Raw genomic sequence first — 17,230 nt, forward strand, 5'->3', positions numbered from 1 at the left:
TTCCTTCCAAAGAACACCCAGGACTGATCTCCTTCAGAATGGACCGGTTGGATCTCCTTGCAGTCCAAGGGACTCTCAAGAGTCTTCTCCAACACCACACTTCAAAAGCATCAATTCTTTGGTGCTCAGCTTTCTTTACAGTCCAACTCTCACATCCATACATGACCACTGGAAAAACCATAGCCTTGACTAGACAGACCTTTGTTGGCAAAGTAATGTCTCTGCTTTTTAATATGCTATCTAGGTTGATCATAACTTCTTCCAAGGAGTAAACGTCTTTTAATTTCATGGTTGCAGTCACCATCTGCAGTGATTTTGGTTACCTTTCAACCGACTGTCAAATATTTATACAAAGCATAGTTCTTAGGGAATGTAAAAAACTGCCTAAGCCAGTCTCCATGCAGGATTACTACAAAAAGAGAAAACAGGATTCTGACCTCTGTTTTCTTATATATTTTTAGCAAAGAAACTTCCCAGTACTTGGCTAATTTGTCTCATTCCTAAACCACTTAGTATAAAAAGTGAAAGTCGCTCAGTTGTGTCTGACTCTTTGAGACCCCCATGGACTGTAGCCTGCCAGACTCCTCTGTCCATGGAGTTCTCCAGACCAGAATACTGGAGTGGGTTGCCATTCCCTTCTCCAGGGGATCTTCCCAACCCAGGGATCGAACCCAGGTCTCCCACATTGCAGGTGAATTCTTTACTGACTGAGCCACCAGGGAAGCCCACTTAGTATAAAGTCCCTCCTTAAATCTCTTATTCTTTCTAACCTAAACTAGATTCTTTCGTTCTGCCCTTAGTGGAAACATGGGCTTCCCTGGTGGCTCAGACAATAAAGAATCCACCTGCAATGCGGGACACCTGGTTCAATCCCTGGGTTGGGAAGATCCCCTGGAGAAGGGAATGGCTACCCACTCCAGTATTCTTGTCTGGAGAATTCCATGGACAGAGGAGCCTGGCAGGCTACAGTCCACAAGGTTGCAAAGAATCGGACACAACTGAATGACTTTCACTTTCTTTAGTGGAAACAAGGAGTAACCGTTTGGCATCCACATGGCAACTACTCTTCAGAGACGCTTGTAAATAGCAAGGTGTTAATAAATAAACAACAGATGTGTAACTCAGTTCTCTTTTATCTCAAAGATGTAATAACTCATAAGTATATTTCACCTACTTAGCAATTTACAGATTTCTTTGGTCTCTCTCCAATTTCTCTATGTCCCTTTTGAACTGCAAAATCCAAAAGTGGACTTTGCACTCCCGTATTCCATCCAGTGCCAGATTTACGTCCTGATTCTTGGATATTATCCTGTCATTATACGCAAACAATATGCAATCATTCAATAAGATAATTCGTCCTTATCAACTTGAAAATAAAAATAACAAACACAAAGACAATGACATAGCAATATGTTGTTGTTTAGTCACTAAGTCATGTCTGACTCTTTGCGACCCCATGGACTGCAGCATGCCAGTCTTCTCTGTCCTTCACCATCTCCCAGAGTCTGCTCAAACTCATGTTCATTGAGTCAGCGATGCCATCCAGTCATTTCATCCTCTGCCTCCTCCTTCTCCTTCTGCCCTCAATCTTTCCCAGCATCAGGATCTTTTCCAATGAGTCGTCTCTTTGCATCAGGTGGCCAAAGTATTGGAGCTTCAACTTCAGCCTCAGTCCTGCCAATGAATATTCAGGGTTGATTTACTTTTTTCCAAGGGACTCTCAAGAATCTTCTCCAGCACCACAGTTTGAAAACATCAGCTCTTTGGTGCTCAACCTTATGAAACATGTTTAATATTTTGTTCAAAGATGCATGCAACATTGCACCTCTGCTTTGATTAAAGTTGCAGAACTTCGATGTTTATGGACAAAGTCTGGAAGGCTACATGAAGATAAAAACTAATTGATTTGTTTGGGGATTGATGGTGATGACTTCCCTTTTCATTACTGGTATAATTTTGAGGATTTTAAAAAACTGACTAAAATCTTTTATTCACTCAGCAATTTATGGACACTCATTATGTGTAAAGACCCAGGGCATTGGGTGTTGCAAGGAAAATAAAAGCAGACAGAGATCCTGCTGGTTAGAATAATAGTAGCTAGCTATTATTAAATGCTTACTATATCCTAATTATTGTATAGGTTAAGAAAGTGGGAAACAGAGAGGTCAACTAGTTTACTTAAGATCACACAGAGCAAAAGCAGAATCAGAATTTGAACACAGTCATTCCAAATGTGTAAGACCTTGGGCTTAACCACACTGCCTTTCATAATAACCTATAGGATAGAAAGAGCCATGGCATTGGAAAACAGTGCTCAATCTTAAAATCACAAAATGAGGAACAAGTTGATATCTTGTGCCTGCTTCCCAGGGAAAGTTCATTTATAAGCTATCCTTGTCTGGAAAAAAAAAAAAAATCCTGAATTCCAAGTGACAGGAAGTACAGGATTAGAGACTGGTATGAGAAATATCAATAACCTTAGATATGCAGATGACACCACCCTTATGGCAGAAAGTGAAGAGGAACTAAAAAGCCTCTTGATGAAAGTGAAAGTGGAGAGTGAAAAAGTTGGCTTAAAGCTCAACATTCAGAAAACGAAGATCATGGCATCTGGTCCCATCACTTCACGGCAAATAGATGGGGAAACAGTGGAAACAGTGTCAGACTTTATTTTTTTGGGCTCCAAAATCACTGCAGATGGTGACTGCAGCCATGAAATTAGAAGATACTTACTCCTTGGAAGGAAAGTTATGACCAACCTAGGTAGCATATTCAAAAGCAGAGACATTACTTTGCCAACAAAGGTCCGTCTAGTCAAGGCTATGGTTTTTCCTGTGGTCATGTATGGATGTGAGAGTTGGACTGTGAAGAAAGGTGAGCACCAAAGAATTGATGCTTTTGAACTGTGGAGTCGGAGAAGACTCTTGAGAGTCCCTTGGACTGCAAGGAGATCCAACCAGTCCATTCTGAAGGAGATCAGTCCTGGGATTTCTTTGGAAGGAATGATGCTAAAGCTGAAACTCCAGTACTTTGGCCACCTCATAGGAAGAGTTGACTCAATGGAAAAGAGTCTGATGCTGGGAGGGATTGGGGGCAGGAAGAGAAGGGGACGACAGAGGATGAGATGGCTGGATGGCATCACTGACTCGCTGGACGTGAGTCTGAGTGAACTCCAGGAGATGGTGATAGACAGGGAGGCCTGGTGTGCTGCGATTCATGGGGTCACAAAGAGTCGGACACAACTGAGCGACTGAACTGAACTGAACTGATGTTAAATAATTCTCAGAGATGCAGCCAATGAGAACAACCCAGAATGTGGGCTCTCTGCAGGGAAAATGACCCTATTTCCTCAACAAATAAACTGCCAAAAGGAAAGAGAGAACACAAAGAGGAACCTATAGATTAAAATAAACTTGCAAGATATGTCAACCAAAAAAGAAAGAGACAGATAAATGACGATCACCCAGGCACTCAGCAAACATTTATGAGCACCCAGTGCATGTCAGGTACCAAACTAAGTGCTGGGAATACACTGGTGAGCAAGATAAATGCAGTCCCTGCCCTCATAGAGCTCATGCTCTATAGAGAAAGCATCATGGGAGTTCAGAGAAGAAGCAAATATCCATCTTTGAGGCTATAGGAAAGAACAATCTCCTTCCACTCTCTGTTCCACTCCTAGTAGGACACTCTCTGTTCCACTGCTTGTGGAGGCAAAAGGAGCTAGAAGACGGGACATAAAGTCTCAAAAGAAAAGTAATGCTCAACTATGTCTCAATTTAAATATTATATAAATAAATATTTTTTTAAAGTAACGAGAGGTGGCATCTCATCATTCAGCAAGACTTTGGAGAGAGGATTAAAAAATAACAACAGGGTCAGGACTGGGATAGACCACTAATGTTCCTGGCAACCTAAGATTCTAGTCCCTGTCCAACTTTTACTCAAATCATCCTTGAGCATTAAGTACCAAGCACTGAGCTAGATCCTGGAAATGATGTAAATGAGCCACAGTCCTTGCCCTCCAGGAGATTATAATCTAATGAGGCAGACAGATAAGAAATTCCAATATCATGTATAAGGCCAGTGATAAAAAGCACAGAGATGTGCTGTCTACACTGACAGCAAATGACCTCTACACTGAACAGTGTTGTTTTGTTGTTGTTCAGTCGCTAAGGTGTGTCTGACTCTGCAACCTCATGACTGTAGCCTACCAGGCGCTCTGTCCAGGGATTTCCCCAGCAAGAATACTGGAATGGGTTGCCATTTCCTTCTCTAGGGCATCTTCCCAGACTAGATACTGAACCCATGTCTTCTGCATTGCCAAGTGGATTCTTTATTACTAAGTCACCTGGGAAGCCCTGGTGAAGTCACACTGAGCAGAGACACAGGACAAACTGAAGTTAGAAAAGGGGTGGGGTGTGGTATGTGATCCAGGTTTGAGGGAACAGTTTCTACAAAGCCCTGACAATGAGAGAGCCTAGGATTGCAATAACATTGTGGTTTACAGAGTTGTTCCAAGTAATGCTGCTAAATTGCTGGCTACATTGCTAAACTCCTTCATTTCTCATTCCCAAGTTCAGGAAGTGTTCTGAGCACAGGCACACCTCGCCAAATTGAGACAGATTCTTCATTTGATAACCCCCAGAAGAAGAGGGCTCCACTTGGCTCCCCTGGGGAGGATTGGGGAGTGTGAATCTCACACAGACTTCAGTTCAGTGCTTTGCATACAGAGGTACCACTGAGTCTACTAAACACAGAAAAGAAAAATTTCATCTGATGGCATAATTACTATCTCAAATCACATCCTCCACATTTCCAGTCCCTACTCCCAACCCACCTACTGCTGCACAGCAAGGCACCTCTCCACGCGTCAATGTAAGGGTATTGTCATGCTGCTTGGCTTAAAAGATGCACTCAATAAATAGTGGCTGTAGTAAAATGTAACGATGTATAGAGTGAGGTAGGTGACGACGCTATCGATGACGATGATGACGTAAGGCAGCCATTTGTTCGTCCTGTTAGTCACTTTTTGGAGTCACAGCAGCCCCGCCAGCGCGCACGGCTTCAAGCAAGACGTCTGGGATCCACTGTCCCTCCACCGTCCACGCCCAGACCTCCTTGGGAAGAGCCACTGTGCGTCACCCCATTCCGCCCTCCGGCTCCCCTCCAGAGAGCCCACACATGGCGGGAACGTGATGGGGCGGGGACAGGCCGGGGAGCCTCAGAGCCAATCGCCCGGCGAGAGGCGCTCAGCCAATAGCAGAGGCGCTCCAGGGTCGTGGGGGCGGGGCCCCAGGGAGGAGCCGTGGCGTCATAGGTCACTGGGCGGGCCGGGGGCCAGGCCCGCGGCGCCTACGGGGGCGGGGCGGTGGCAGCCCGGGCAGTCAGGGCGGTGATGGCGGCGGCGGCGGCGACTACCTCAGCGGCGGCGGCGGCGGCGGCGGCGACCCAGGCGCCCGCGGCTCGTGGGGACGGCGCCTCCTCGGTGCACTGGTTCCGCAAGGGGCTGCGGCTCCATGACAACCCGGCTCTGCTAGCGGCCGTGCGCGGGGCGCACTGCGTGCGTTGCGTTTACATCCTCGACCCGTGGTTCGCGGCCTCCTCCTCAGTCGGGATCAACCGATGGAGGTGAGGGGGGCCCCCGGGGCGGGGGCGCGGTTCGTGGGCCCGGGGCACGCAGCCTGGCCTCTGGCACCCACCCTCGGAAGCGGAGGCTCTGGCCCCAGTCGCCTCTGCCGAAAGACCCCGACCTTAAGGAGGGGCAGCAGGGCGACGGAGCCGAGTCCCCGGAGGGGTGAAGCCGGGACCGGGGAAGCAGTGAGTCCCGGTAGTAACGGCCTGGGGTGGGGGGGTTAGCCTCAGAAGGGCTAGCCTCTGACACCGGGTCCTCACTGTGTGCTGCCCTCTTTGGTTGGTCCTCACGACGTTCCTGTGGGACAGATCATGATCCCCGTTGTACAGGTGAGACTCCTGAGTCCTAGAGACACAAGCTGACCTTGTGACACAAGCCCGAGGACTTGCAGCCACTGAGTGGCAGAACAGGGACTCCTGTCTAGGCGTGGGCTGGGGCGGGGTTGGGAGTGGGGTGAGGACTGGAGCTATTGTGGTGTGAGGGCAGGGACGGGTTCCTGAATTGACAGCACAGCAGATGCCTGCGTTCTTCAAGTTAAGAGCGCATTGCCCAGCTCCTGAAGGTCATCTTTAAGCCTCTGGGTTTTTTTAATCCATTTTTTTTTAATCCATCCTGCCTTCCCTCCACCAAGATCATCCTGTCTCTGGGAGATGTCTACAGACTCTGGCTTACCATCAGATAAGGCAAAGTGCCAGGCTCAAGGGCATGTTCAGTTAGAGACACTTTGTCCTGAGCTAGAGAGCAGAGAACAATGCTTAACCCACTTTGGAGAATTCCCTCAGCATCTATGGACTTGCCAGGGGAAAAAAAAAGGAACCAAAAATGTCCCTTCCTTCCTCTTCTCCCGAGATTGATTTTAAAGCGCAGTTGAGCGATTGTGGGTTAGACTTTTATCAACTGATGTGCTGAGATTAGGGAGCAGGAAAGCTGTGGTATCAAGGGCCCCTCTTTGATGACTCCCAGGAGATGGAGTGGACAGGATCATGGAAAAAGATGAACAGATAGGCAGTGGATGTGTTTTCTCCTTAAGCAGTGTTTGAAACCAGGGGTTCTGAGACACTGTGTTTCCATCTCTGTGCAACACGCCCTGCAGTAGTCCTCTGGTTTGTTTGCATTGTTCTGGAGGATATTTGCTCGTGGCCTTGTTGCACAAGGGGCAGAGTTATTCCCAGGATACGCCAGCTCTCCACCATTCTTTCCTTTCCAAGGTGTGTGCCCTGCTAGGAGAGTGAGTGCCCCCAGCAGTGGGTCTATTCAATGCCCCTCCTGCCCCACTTAATATAATATTGAGAGAACCACTAAAAGCAGTCCTGTGGAGAGCCTGCCCACACAGTTTTCAGCTCCTGTATTGCTCTGCCTCTGCTCCAGTTTCTATAGATAGGAGGTTGGTGTTGACAAACACCCTCAAATGACCTGCCATCCCTAGCATGGACTGAGTTTCAGACTCTGCCCCTCTCCCAGTGGCAGCGTGCCAGGGAGAGTAAATAGAATCCAGACTGCTTGCTGGTTGTATTGTCACGAAGGAGTTTCTTCTTTTATTAGGTTTTGGAGGACATTGCATAGGACTGCCTGTTCTTTTGTGGTTGTGGAGGTCACAGATCAATGACAAAAACTCTGTTGCTGATTAAACTCAGATGCTCGGGTCAAATCCTGAAGTCAGAGGCCATGCAAGAATGCAGATGTTAATTGAGCAATTATTTAATGAATGCCTAATATCTGCCAGGCACTGCTGCTAGGGACACAGCAGTGAACATGCAGATGTGGTATCCAGAGCGCCCGGAGCCTACGTTTTTGTGGCACAAGACAAGTAACCAGCCTTCGTTTAGTAGAATTGATGCCATGAAATAAATAAAACTGGGGGACATACTAGAGCAGTGGTTCTTAACCTTGCGGCACACAGGAGTCATTTAAGGACCTTTGAAAGATGCCTGGGTCCCCTTCTCTCCCAATTCTATTTCATTGTTCTGGGTTATGGCCTGGGCACTAGGGTCTTTAAAGCTGACATGTGCAGCAAAGCCAGAGAAGCCCTGGACTAGAGATCCCCAGCCTGACAACTTAGGATACGTGTTGCAGCTCATTGGCAAGAAGTGCGATTTGTTTTGGCATCAGACGAGAGGTGAAGTCACCCAAAATAGATGGAATATGATCATTGCTCTTGGGTTTGGACACAGATGCATTCATCCCACCCCCACCATACTCCTTGCTCCCAGGTTCAGAGTGAAGGCAGAACTGCAGGCGGTTTTGTGCATTTTGTTGGGGGTTGGGGGAGTGATAGAGCCGGATGCACCTCTGCATAACTACAATATGTGTAGTCTTCTGGTGGCTGTTTCTGGATCTGGAAGTGACCTGGGAGAACTGTGCCACAGCAGAACATTCTAGCTCTGCAAATACTTCAGTTGCTGCTTCTGAGAAGCCTCCCTCAGAAGAGTGTGCTCCAGGCCTTCTGCCAGAGGCCAGGAGGCCACAATCTGTGTCTCTGTTATCCTCCTGTACTTCCTACACTGACTCCCACACTGCGTTCTTCAGCAGATAAATCAGATTAAAATAACCATGAAGGACACTTTCTAAGAGTCAAAATGGACAGAGAAAGACAGCCGAGAATATGTAGATTTATTAGCGTAGGAGAAGGGCTAGTGCACTCCTTGCCTTGGTGGCGGTGGGAAGTTTATGGCTCATGGTAGCATTTGAACCTCAGGACTATTTCTTGTCAAGGACTAGTTAGCAAAGCCCTGTTCCACTTTGCCCAGCCCTACGTGCCCCAGATTTACTGCATCTGGAAGGACGTACTGCAGTGAGAATCAAAAGAAAAAAAGGGGGGTGTGTGAACTGCTTCTGGATTTTAAAATGGGTACTCCAAATAGGCCCCTGCGGTTTTTTTTTTTTTTTTTTTTTTTATTACCTTTCTGTCCCTACTGCAGCTGAGATAGGTGTTGGGCAACAGTTCATTCACCTCACCCTTTATTTCTGTCATTTTCTCCTTGGCTCTGTGCTGCACCTATCGTCAGGAACTTTGGGGACAGAAGGAGTTGGTAGAAATAAAATATCAGCTGAAATTGCTCAATTAATAAAAGAGGTGACCCGGGATGCCTGGTAAGAACAAATGTGTCTCTCTTCCCACTGCTGGGAGCTAAACACGCATGCACTGTCCATGTTGGGTGATTCTTCCCTGGAGCCTGGTCAGCAAGAAGGAGATTGAGAACTGTGGTCTGCTGGCAGGGAAATTTGAGTTTCTCTGTACCCAGCAGAGTCATTTTTATTGTTCTACTGCTGAGAAAATGTTTCCATCTGCCCCAAAGGCATGAAAACTTTGATCTTCATCTTTCTCTTTGAAGTTAGGAAAGAATAAATATATTTTTATCAAGTGATACATAGAGATCCATCCCTGCTATGGACTGTGGGTTTGGCTTATCCTTTTCCATTTGGCCTAAGCACTCTTAATTATGTTTTTTTTAAATTGGAGTATAATGGCTTTACAATGTTGTGTTAGCTTCTGCTGTACAACAGCGTGAGTCCTCTATCTGTATATGTATATCCCTTCCCTCTTGAGCCTCTCTTGGACCCCACTCCCATCCCGCCCCTCTAGGTCATCACAGAGCGCCAGGCTGGTCTCCCTGGGTTATATACAGCAGCTTCTCCCCAGCTACTTTACCCATGGTGGTGTCTATATATCAGTGCTCCTCTCTCAGTTCATCCCACTCTCCAGGAGAAATTGTGTGTGTGTGTGTGTGTGTGTGTGTGCATGTGCTCACTCAGTCATAACCAACTTTTTGTAGCCCCATGAACCGTAAACTGCCAGGCTCCTCTGTCCATGGAATTTTCCAGGCAAGAATACTAGAGTGGGTTGCCATTTCCTACTGCAGGGGACCTTCCAGACCCAGGGATTGAACCCTTGTCTCTTGTGTCTCCTGCATTGCAGGCGGCTTCTTTACCACTGTATCACCTGGGAAGCCCTTGCTGCTGCTGCTGTTAAGTCGCTTCAGTCGTGTCCAACTCTGTGCGACCCCATAGACAGCAGCCCACCAGGCTCCCCCGTCCCTGGGATTCTCCAGGCAAGAACACTGGAGTGGGTTGCCATTTCCTTCTCCAACGTATGAAAGTGAAAAGTGAAAGTGAAGTCTTGCAGTCGTGCCCGACTCTTCCCGACCCCATGGACTGCAGCCTACCAGGCTTCTCCGTCCATGGAATTTTCCAGGCAAGAATACTAGAGTGGGTTGCCATTTCCTACTGCAGGGGACCTTCCAGACCCAGGGATTGAACCCTCATCTCTTGTGTCTCCTGCATTGGCAGGTGGCTTCTTTACCACTGCATCACCTGGGAAGCCCTTAGGAGAAGTTAATTTCTATTAATGCCGTATGCAGCCAGTTTGGGCCAGCCAACAATATCATCATTACAGTTAAATAACCTTGGCTTGAAGCAGAGAAACTTGGTCAAGGGCAATCTGGACCCATAAAAAGGAGTTCACTATCATTTTCCTTCCTCCTATTAATAACAAACAAAAATATTTCTCAACACAGAATCTGCTGTCTCTGGAGAAGTCCTTGCCTAAAGATTTGCCTGTCTTGTTTTAAAAGGCTAGCTCCACGGAGTCCCTGAATTACTGTCCTTTTAGTATTTTTGGAAATCCCAAGTTGGTTTCCTCCACTTGTGCTTCTGACTGCAGAGCACTTACATAATGCGGCTGAGCTGCACATGTTGTCTGATCCAAAGGGTGAGCTTGAGCCGCTCACACAGGACTGTGTGCTCTGAATTTCGGCCATGTAAGCTCAGCTGGGAGCTGCCAAGGGTGACCTGCTGCCCAAACACTGCCACCTCCAGTGCCCAGGCCAGTTTTCTCTGGAGTCGTCCCTCATTGGAGTAGAGAGAAACTGGCCACATGGAGAGGAGGGCTCGAGGGGAGCACAAAGGCCCAAGGTTCTCTCTGGTGAAAGAATGTGCCCGCCAGCACCAGGGCGCTTTTGCCCAGCAGCATCACTGCTCCACATTCCTTCTTGGGAGGCCTCTCGAGTGGTGCCCTAGCAGCGGCTGCAGTTTCTCTGTCTGCTTGGAGGCCAGGGCTCCTGGAGGTCATCGTGAGACCTCCCTTTCTGGAGAAGCCCTGCAGGGCTTGACTGGGGGTTGGGGAGTTGGAAGTAACAGCATTTGTAGAGAGCCAAAACCAGGATCTCAAAGAGAGGAGCTTTAGTGAAAACAAACTAGAAGCCAAGGCAGGCAACTTGTCAATAGAAGCTAGAAGTCAAGTTCTGTATTCTGGGACAGTGCTTCTGAAACGTTAATGTGCAAAGGAATCACCAGGGGAGCTTGCTACAAATGCAGATTCTGTTTCTGGAGGTCTGTCTGGGAGGGAGCCTGAGGCCCTGAATTTTGGCAAGCTGCTGGGTGGCTCCCAGCTGTTTCGATCCCCTCGAGGAACAAGGGTTTAGTATCAGAGTGTTGGCCTCAGTGCTCAAGGGGTGAGTGTTGGTTGAGAGGCAGTGGAGCCTGGTGGTTACAAATGCAGACACCAGGCCACACTGTCCGGGTTTGAATTCTGGCTTTTCATTAGGTGATTGATGTTACACAAATTACTTAGTCTCTCTGTGCCTCAGTTTTCCTCAACTGTAAAATGAGAATTAAATGAGGTATGTAAAGCAAGTAGGATAGTACCTGTGCATGCGTGCTCGGTCCTGTCTGACTCTTTGCAACTCCATGGACTGTACCCCACCAGTTTCCTCTGTCCACAGAATTCTCCAGGCAAGAATACTGGAGTGGTAGCCATTTCCTCCTCCAGGGAAAATAGTACCTGGTTCACTGTTAATGCTCATGAACTGTTAGTTGCTGCTGTTACTATTACTATCATTTGGTTGCTAAGTTCGGAGTCCTACCTTCTGCTGCCTGCCTTGACTGTAGACTTCTCTTGTCAAAAAAGAAAAGGGTTCTCACTGGGTCATCTGTACTTCAGAGCTGCTGCAAGGAATCTCTCCTTTTGATCAATGAGGTCTAGGGTCTTCCCTGGTGGTCCAGTGGTTAAGAATCCGCCTTGCAGTGCAGTGGACACACTGTGGGTCAATCCCTGGTTGGGGAGTGAAGATCCCACGTGCCATGGAGCAACTAAGTCCGGGGGCTACAACACTGAGCTTGCTCTCTCTGGAGCCCACACACCACGACTAGAGGGTCCATGCGCTGAAACAAAAGACGGTGCAGTGAAGATCGTGCGGCACCTAAGACCCCTTGCAATCACATAAATACATGAGGTGTAGAAATAAAGTCTGCAGAAGGCAGCTGGAACCTCGCTTCATGTGCATGCCAGTCCTGTTTGTAGCTTCGGCGTCCTGTGCAGCCTAGTGGACTGTGAAGGATGTGGACCCCGAAGTGCAAGGCAGGCACACTTCTGGGAGCCACAGATGGAGGACCCTCTGTCTAGAGATTGTGAAGTCTAAAAGTCGCCAGTTATCCCTAGGCATCCTGCCTGGCAGGGTGCAGGTGGCATGGAAGCAATCTCTGGTATTTTCCTCCTGAGAGGACGGTGAGGCCTGAGAGGAGGCCAACGCAAGTGCAGTGCGTCACTCTGTCTCAGCTTTGCTTTTCTAAGGGTGTCAGTGCTCAAAAATAGAAATCGCAGAGGCGGAGCTCTGGCTTTGTGGAGAACAGCATTCAGCCTGTCAGTCTCCCATTGCAACCCCTCGAGGAGTCCCTGCCTGCTCGTCAGCTAGCACTATGCTTCGGGCTGAGCCCAGGACTCAGCTCGTGCCAGAATGTGGATCTGTGGCATTCACCACCTGGGAGTGTCATATCGTAGATGTCAGAGGCGGCAGGGGGGCCTGAGAACAGTTGATGCTTCTGTAAGGCTCCCACAGTCCAGGGACCGTGCTGTGCTGCAGAGGATCCCCTGGGTTTCATTGTGCTCACAGTAAACTCTAGTGACTCCCATTGTTGACGACGGGGCTGGGTGGGAGACCCCAGGGTAGATAGCAGGAGGTGGCCGTTAACCAAGCTCACCTGCCAGGGCCTCTTTCCTGCGGAAGAGCAGAAGGTCAGTGCATCACCTGGAGTCGGGTGTGTGTTTGTCGTAACACATGAGAGCTTGCAAGAATCTCAGCCCCTGGAGCAGGGTCTGATGTGCCCCTAGAAGGCTTAAGGAAGAAAACATGGTTTGAGTCTGACCAACAGTGTGGGGTAGGAACCTGTCCCCAATAACTGTGATCTTCAGCAAATGTATTATCCTCTCTGTAGCTCATTTTCCTCATCTATAAAACAAGGGTAGTATTTTTCTTCAAAATGCGCTGAGAGAATTCAAAAGAAAACACTTAGAAAGCATCCCAGGCATATAATAGCACTGATAACATTAGTTGTCTCTAGAGAGGAGGATGAAATTCCCAGGGGATGCAGAAGAAGGAGACTTTTTTACTGTGTACCCTTTTGTAACTTGAATTTTGAACCACATGAATAGTTAATCTGTTTAAACTGTTAATTTAAAGATAAAATAGATGTCATAAAATGTATTGATGGGACTTACCTGGTGGTCCAGCAGTAAGACTCCACGCTTCCAATGCAGGAGGCACAGGTTTGATCCCTGGTTGGAGAAATAAGATCCCATATGCCCCATGGTGTGCACCCCTCCCCCACCACCAAAAAAAGTATTGATGAATTTCTCAGAAAGGTGATCATGCCTAGCTGTTCAGTTCAGTTCAGTCGCTCAGTCATGTCCGACTCTTTGCAACCCCATGGACTGCAGCACGCCAGGCCTGCCTGTCTGTCACCAACTCCCAGAGTTTACTCAAACTCATGTCCATTGAGTCGGTGATGCCATCCATCCAACCATCTCATCCTCTGTCATCCCCTTCTCCTCCCGCCTTCAATCTTTCCAGCATCAGGGTCTTTTCCATTGAGTCAGTTCTTTGCATCAGGTGGCCAAACTATTGGAATTTCAACTTCAACATCAGTCCTTTCAGTGAATATTCAGGATTGATTTCCTTTAGGATGGACTGGTTGGATCTCCTTGCAGTCCAAGGGACTCTCAAGAGTCTTCTCCAACACCACAGTTCAAAAGCATCAATTCTTCACTGCTCAGCTTTCTTTATAGTCCAACTCCTGCATTCATACATGACTACTGGAAAAACCATAGCTTTGACTAGACAGACCTTTGTTGGCAAAGTAATGTCTCTGTTTTTTAATATGCTGTCTAGGTTTGTCATAACTTTCCTTCCAAGGAGTAAGCGTCTTTTAATTTCATGGCTGCAGTCACCATCTGCAGTGATTTTGGAGCCCCCAAAAATAAAGTCTGCCACTGTTTCCACTGTTTCCCCATCTATTTGCCATGAAGTGATGGGGCCAGATGCCATGATCTTCGTTTTCTGAATGTTGAGCTTTAAGCCAACTTTTTCACTCTCCTCTTTCACTTTCATCAAGAGGCTCTTTAGTTCTTCTTTGTTTTCTGCCATGGGTGGTGTTATTTGCATATCTGAAGTTATTGATATTTCTCTTGAATCCAGCTTGTGCTTCATTTAACCCAGCGTTTCTCATGATGTACTCTGCATAGAAGTTAAATAAGCAGGGTGACAATATGCAGCCTTTATGTACTGCTTTCCCCATTTGGAACCAGCCTGTTGTTCCATGTCCAGTTCTAACTGTTGCTTCCTGACCTGCATACAGATTTCTCAAGAGGCAGGTCAGGTGGTCTGGTATTCCCATCTCTTGAAGAATTTTCCACAGTTTATTGTGATCCACACATTCAAAGGCTTTGGCATAGTCAATAACGCAGAAGTAGATGTTTTTCTGGAACTCTCTTGCTTTTTCGATAATCCAACAGATGTTGGCAATTTGATCTCTGGTTCCTCCGCCTTTTCTAAAACCAACTTGAACATCTGGAAGTTCACAGTTCACATGCTGTTGAAGCCTGGCTTGGAGAATTTTGAGCTTTACTCTGCTAGTGTGTAAGATGAGTACAGTTGTTCGGTAGTTTGAGCATTCTTTGGCATTGCCTTTCTTTGGGATTGGAATGAAAACTGCCCTTTTCCAGTCCTGTGGCCACTGCTGAGTTTTCCAAATTTGCTGGCATATTGAGTGCAGCACCTTCATAGCATCATCTTTCAGGATTTGAAATAGCTCAACTGGAATTCCATCACCTTCAGTAGCTTTATTCGTAGTGATGCTTCCCGAGGCCCACTTGACTTCGCATTCCAGGATGCCTGGCTCTAGGCGAGTGAGCACATCATCGTGATTATCTGGGTTGTGAAGATCTTTTTTGTACAGTTCTTCTGTGTATTGTTGCCACCTCTTCTTAATATCTTCTGCTTCTGTTAGGTCCATACCTTTTCTGTCCTTTATTGAGCCCATCTTTGCATGAAATGTTCCTGTGGTATCTCTCATTTTCTTGAAGAGATCTCTAGTCTTTTCCAATTCTATTGTTTTCCTCTATTTCTTTGCATTGATCACTAAGGAAGGCTTTCTTATCCCTCCTTGCTATTATTTGAAACTCTGCCTTCAAATGAGTATATCTTTCCTTTTCTCCTTTGCCTAGCTGTGCAGGTAATAAATTTTTGTGGTCCTGTAAAGTAAACAGGCCCTGAAAGCTCTCAGTCAATGTTCGTTTCCTTTCCCTGTCCCATGTTGATCCAGCCCTCAGGCCAGGTGTCTTGTGATTCTGGAGTCCCACACCCATGGATGCATGGGAGGGAATCCTCCAGACACATACCTTCTCCCTCTTGGGACAAGAACTTGATGGCCAGGGCCCTGGAGAGGCCTGGGGAAGGGGCTACCTGCCAAATGAAACACTGGGGACCCAGCCCAGGCTGTGGGGCCGTGAGGCTGTGTCAGGAGACACCCACGCAGACCAGAGCGTGAGTGCGGAAAGACAGGAAGTCTGTCGGACCAGGGTGGATGAGACCTTCCAGGGCCACTGCGGTCTTGTTCCTCTGCGGATGGGACCTCTGCCTGCGTACCACAGGGCTGCCCTTGTTTCTCAGATGGCTCCCCCATCTCTTCTCACTTGTGGTTCTCACAGCCCTCTGGTGATGGACGGATAGTTACACCCAGGGGCCAAGAGGAAGTGAGTGGACTTGCCTCTGATCGCCGAGGAACAGCACAAGTGGGAGCAGCTCACACTCCCCCAGGTTTCTCTGTTCTAGGGTCTGTACTGAATGTTCCTCTTGCATTATTTGGCTTTCTTTCCTTAACAATTCTATGCGATGGGTACTAACACCAACTCTGTATCACAGATTAGGGGGGGAAGAAGCTAAAGAGGTTAAGTAATCATCTAAAATCACGCAGCTAGTAATGGCAAAGGCAGGATTCAACAGAGGTGGCCCTGACTCCCTACCACATCATGCCTGGACAAGAACCCAGGAGAACTGTGCTATTGGTTTGGCATAAACAAGGTTCTCCCTGCTTTGTTAGGAAGGAGTGACTCTTTGTTATGTTACCACCAACAAGGACTCCGTGGCTTCTGTAGGTTCCTACTTCAGTCTCTGGAAGATTTGGACAGAAGCTTAAGGAAACTGAACTCCCGCCTCTTTGTGGTCCGGGGCCAGCCAGCTGACGTGTTCCCGAGGCTGTTCCAGGTAAGTGCTCAGAGTCTGGGACAAGACAGTGAGCGTCTGTTCCCCGCGGACTGAATGAGACGATGTTCTGACTGAGGAAGTGGAGACAGTCAGGGCCGGGCTGACCACTGCTGCTAGGGAAGCTGGGAGCGAATGAAGCTGGTCAGCTGCCCACAGAATGGAAACTGTGTTAAGGAAAACATCAGGGAATCTGGTGTCTTGTTGGAAAGTTCCCAGCTCAGTTCAGACATGGGATGTGGCAACTTATTTCACCCCAGATATTCCTGGCTTCCTTAAATATTTTCTTGATTCAAGCCAGCAAGATTTGTTAGGGCTCTTCTTGCGCCAGGAGTTTGAGGGTGAGGTTTCCTGTTTATCTAGGGGCATTTCCCCTCTTGCTTTGCTCCTCTTATTGGGGAAAAAAAAAAAAATCAGCCTCTTTAAGGGAGTGTCCCTACTTCCTCCGTAAAATGATTGACAGAATCTTCATTTCAGTACCACATAGGCCTCTGGTTGCTGTATCAGGTAGCCAGCCCAGCTTCCCCCACAAACCCTTTATAATACACATTTTTTAAAACCCAAATGGAGGTGGAAATGCTCATGAACAGAGGGCTCTAGGACATCAGCACACGATTGTTTCTATGCCTCTCTACACCCCACTTCCTTTCCTATTCTTCCTGGAGGGAAAAGACAAGAGGAAAGACTAAATGTCAAGGCAGGCAGTTGAGTAAATACTTCTGCATTCACTTCACCTCCCCACACCCCCACACACAGGCACATGTGCACAAATCACACAGTGCTGGTAGAGCCAGCACTCACTGAGGGCTGACTGTGAGTCAAGCGCTGTTCTCAGTACATGCTCTATGAACATTAATTCCTGTACCCCTTGCCGCTGCCCTCAGAGGTAGGTGCCCCTGTCCCTGTTCTGCAGACAAGGAAGCAATAGTTTGCCCATGCCTGTGAAGCTCAGAGCAGCAGTCTGGGACCTGAACCCAGGCTGTGAGCCCAGAGTTGTGTTTGTGATCACCATACCATTAAACACACGGGCCTCTCTTCTCCTGCTGCGTTGCCCCACCTCCCAGCA

General features: G+C 47.7%; 1 protein-coding gene across 1 annotated transcript in view; it reads left to right on the plus strand.

Moving 5' to 3' along the window:
• Nucleotides 1–5,424: 5,424 nt before the first annotated feature.
• CRY2 (cryptochrome circadian regulator 2) overlaps nucleotides 5,425–17,230 on the plus strand; it is a gene marked incomplete at its 5' end in the record, with an annotated part of 34,781 nt that continues 22,975 nt past the window's right edge. The window contains 1 exon segment of the mRNA NM_001289786.1: nucleotides 5,425–5,628. Within this exon segment, the coding sequence (NP_001276715.1) occupies nucleotides 5,425–5,628 (204 nt within the window).

Source organism: Bos taurus, chromosome 15 (assembly GCF_002263795.3).
Source record: "Bos taurus isolate L1 Dominette 01449 registration number 42190680 breed Hereford chromosome 15, ARS-UCD2.0, whole genome shotgun sequence".
In the NCBI taxonomy this organism is placed as follows: domain Eukaryota; kingdom Metazoa; phylum Chordata; class Mammalia; order Artiodactyla; family Bovidae; genus Bos; species Bos taurus.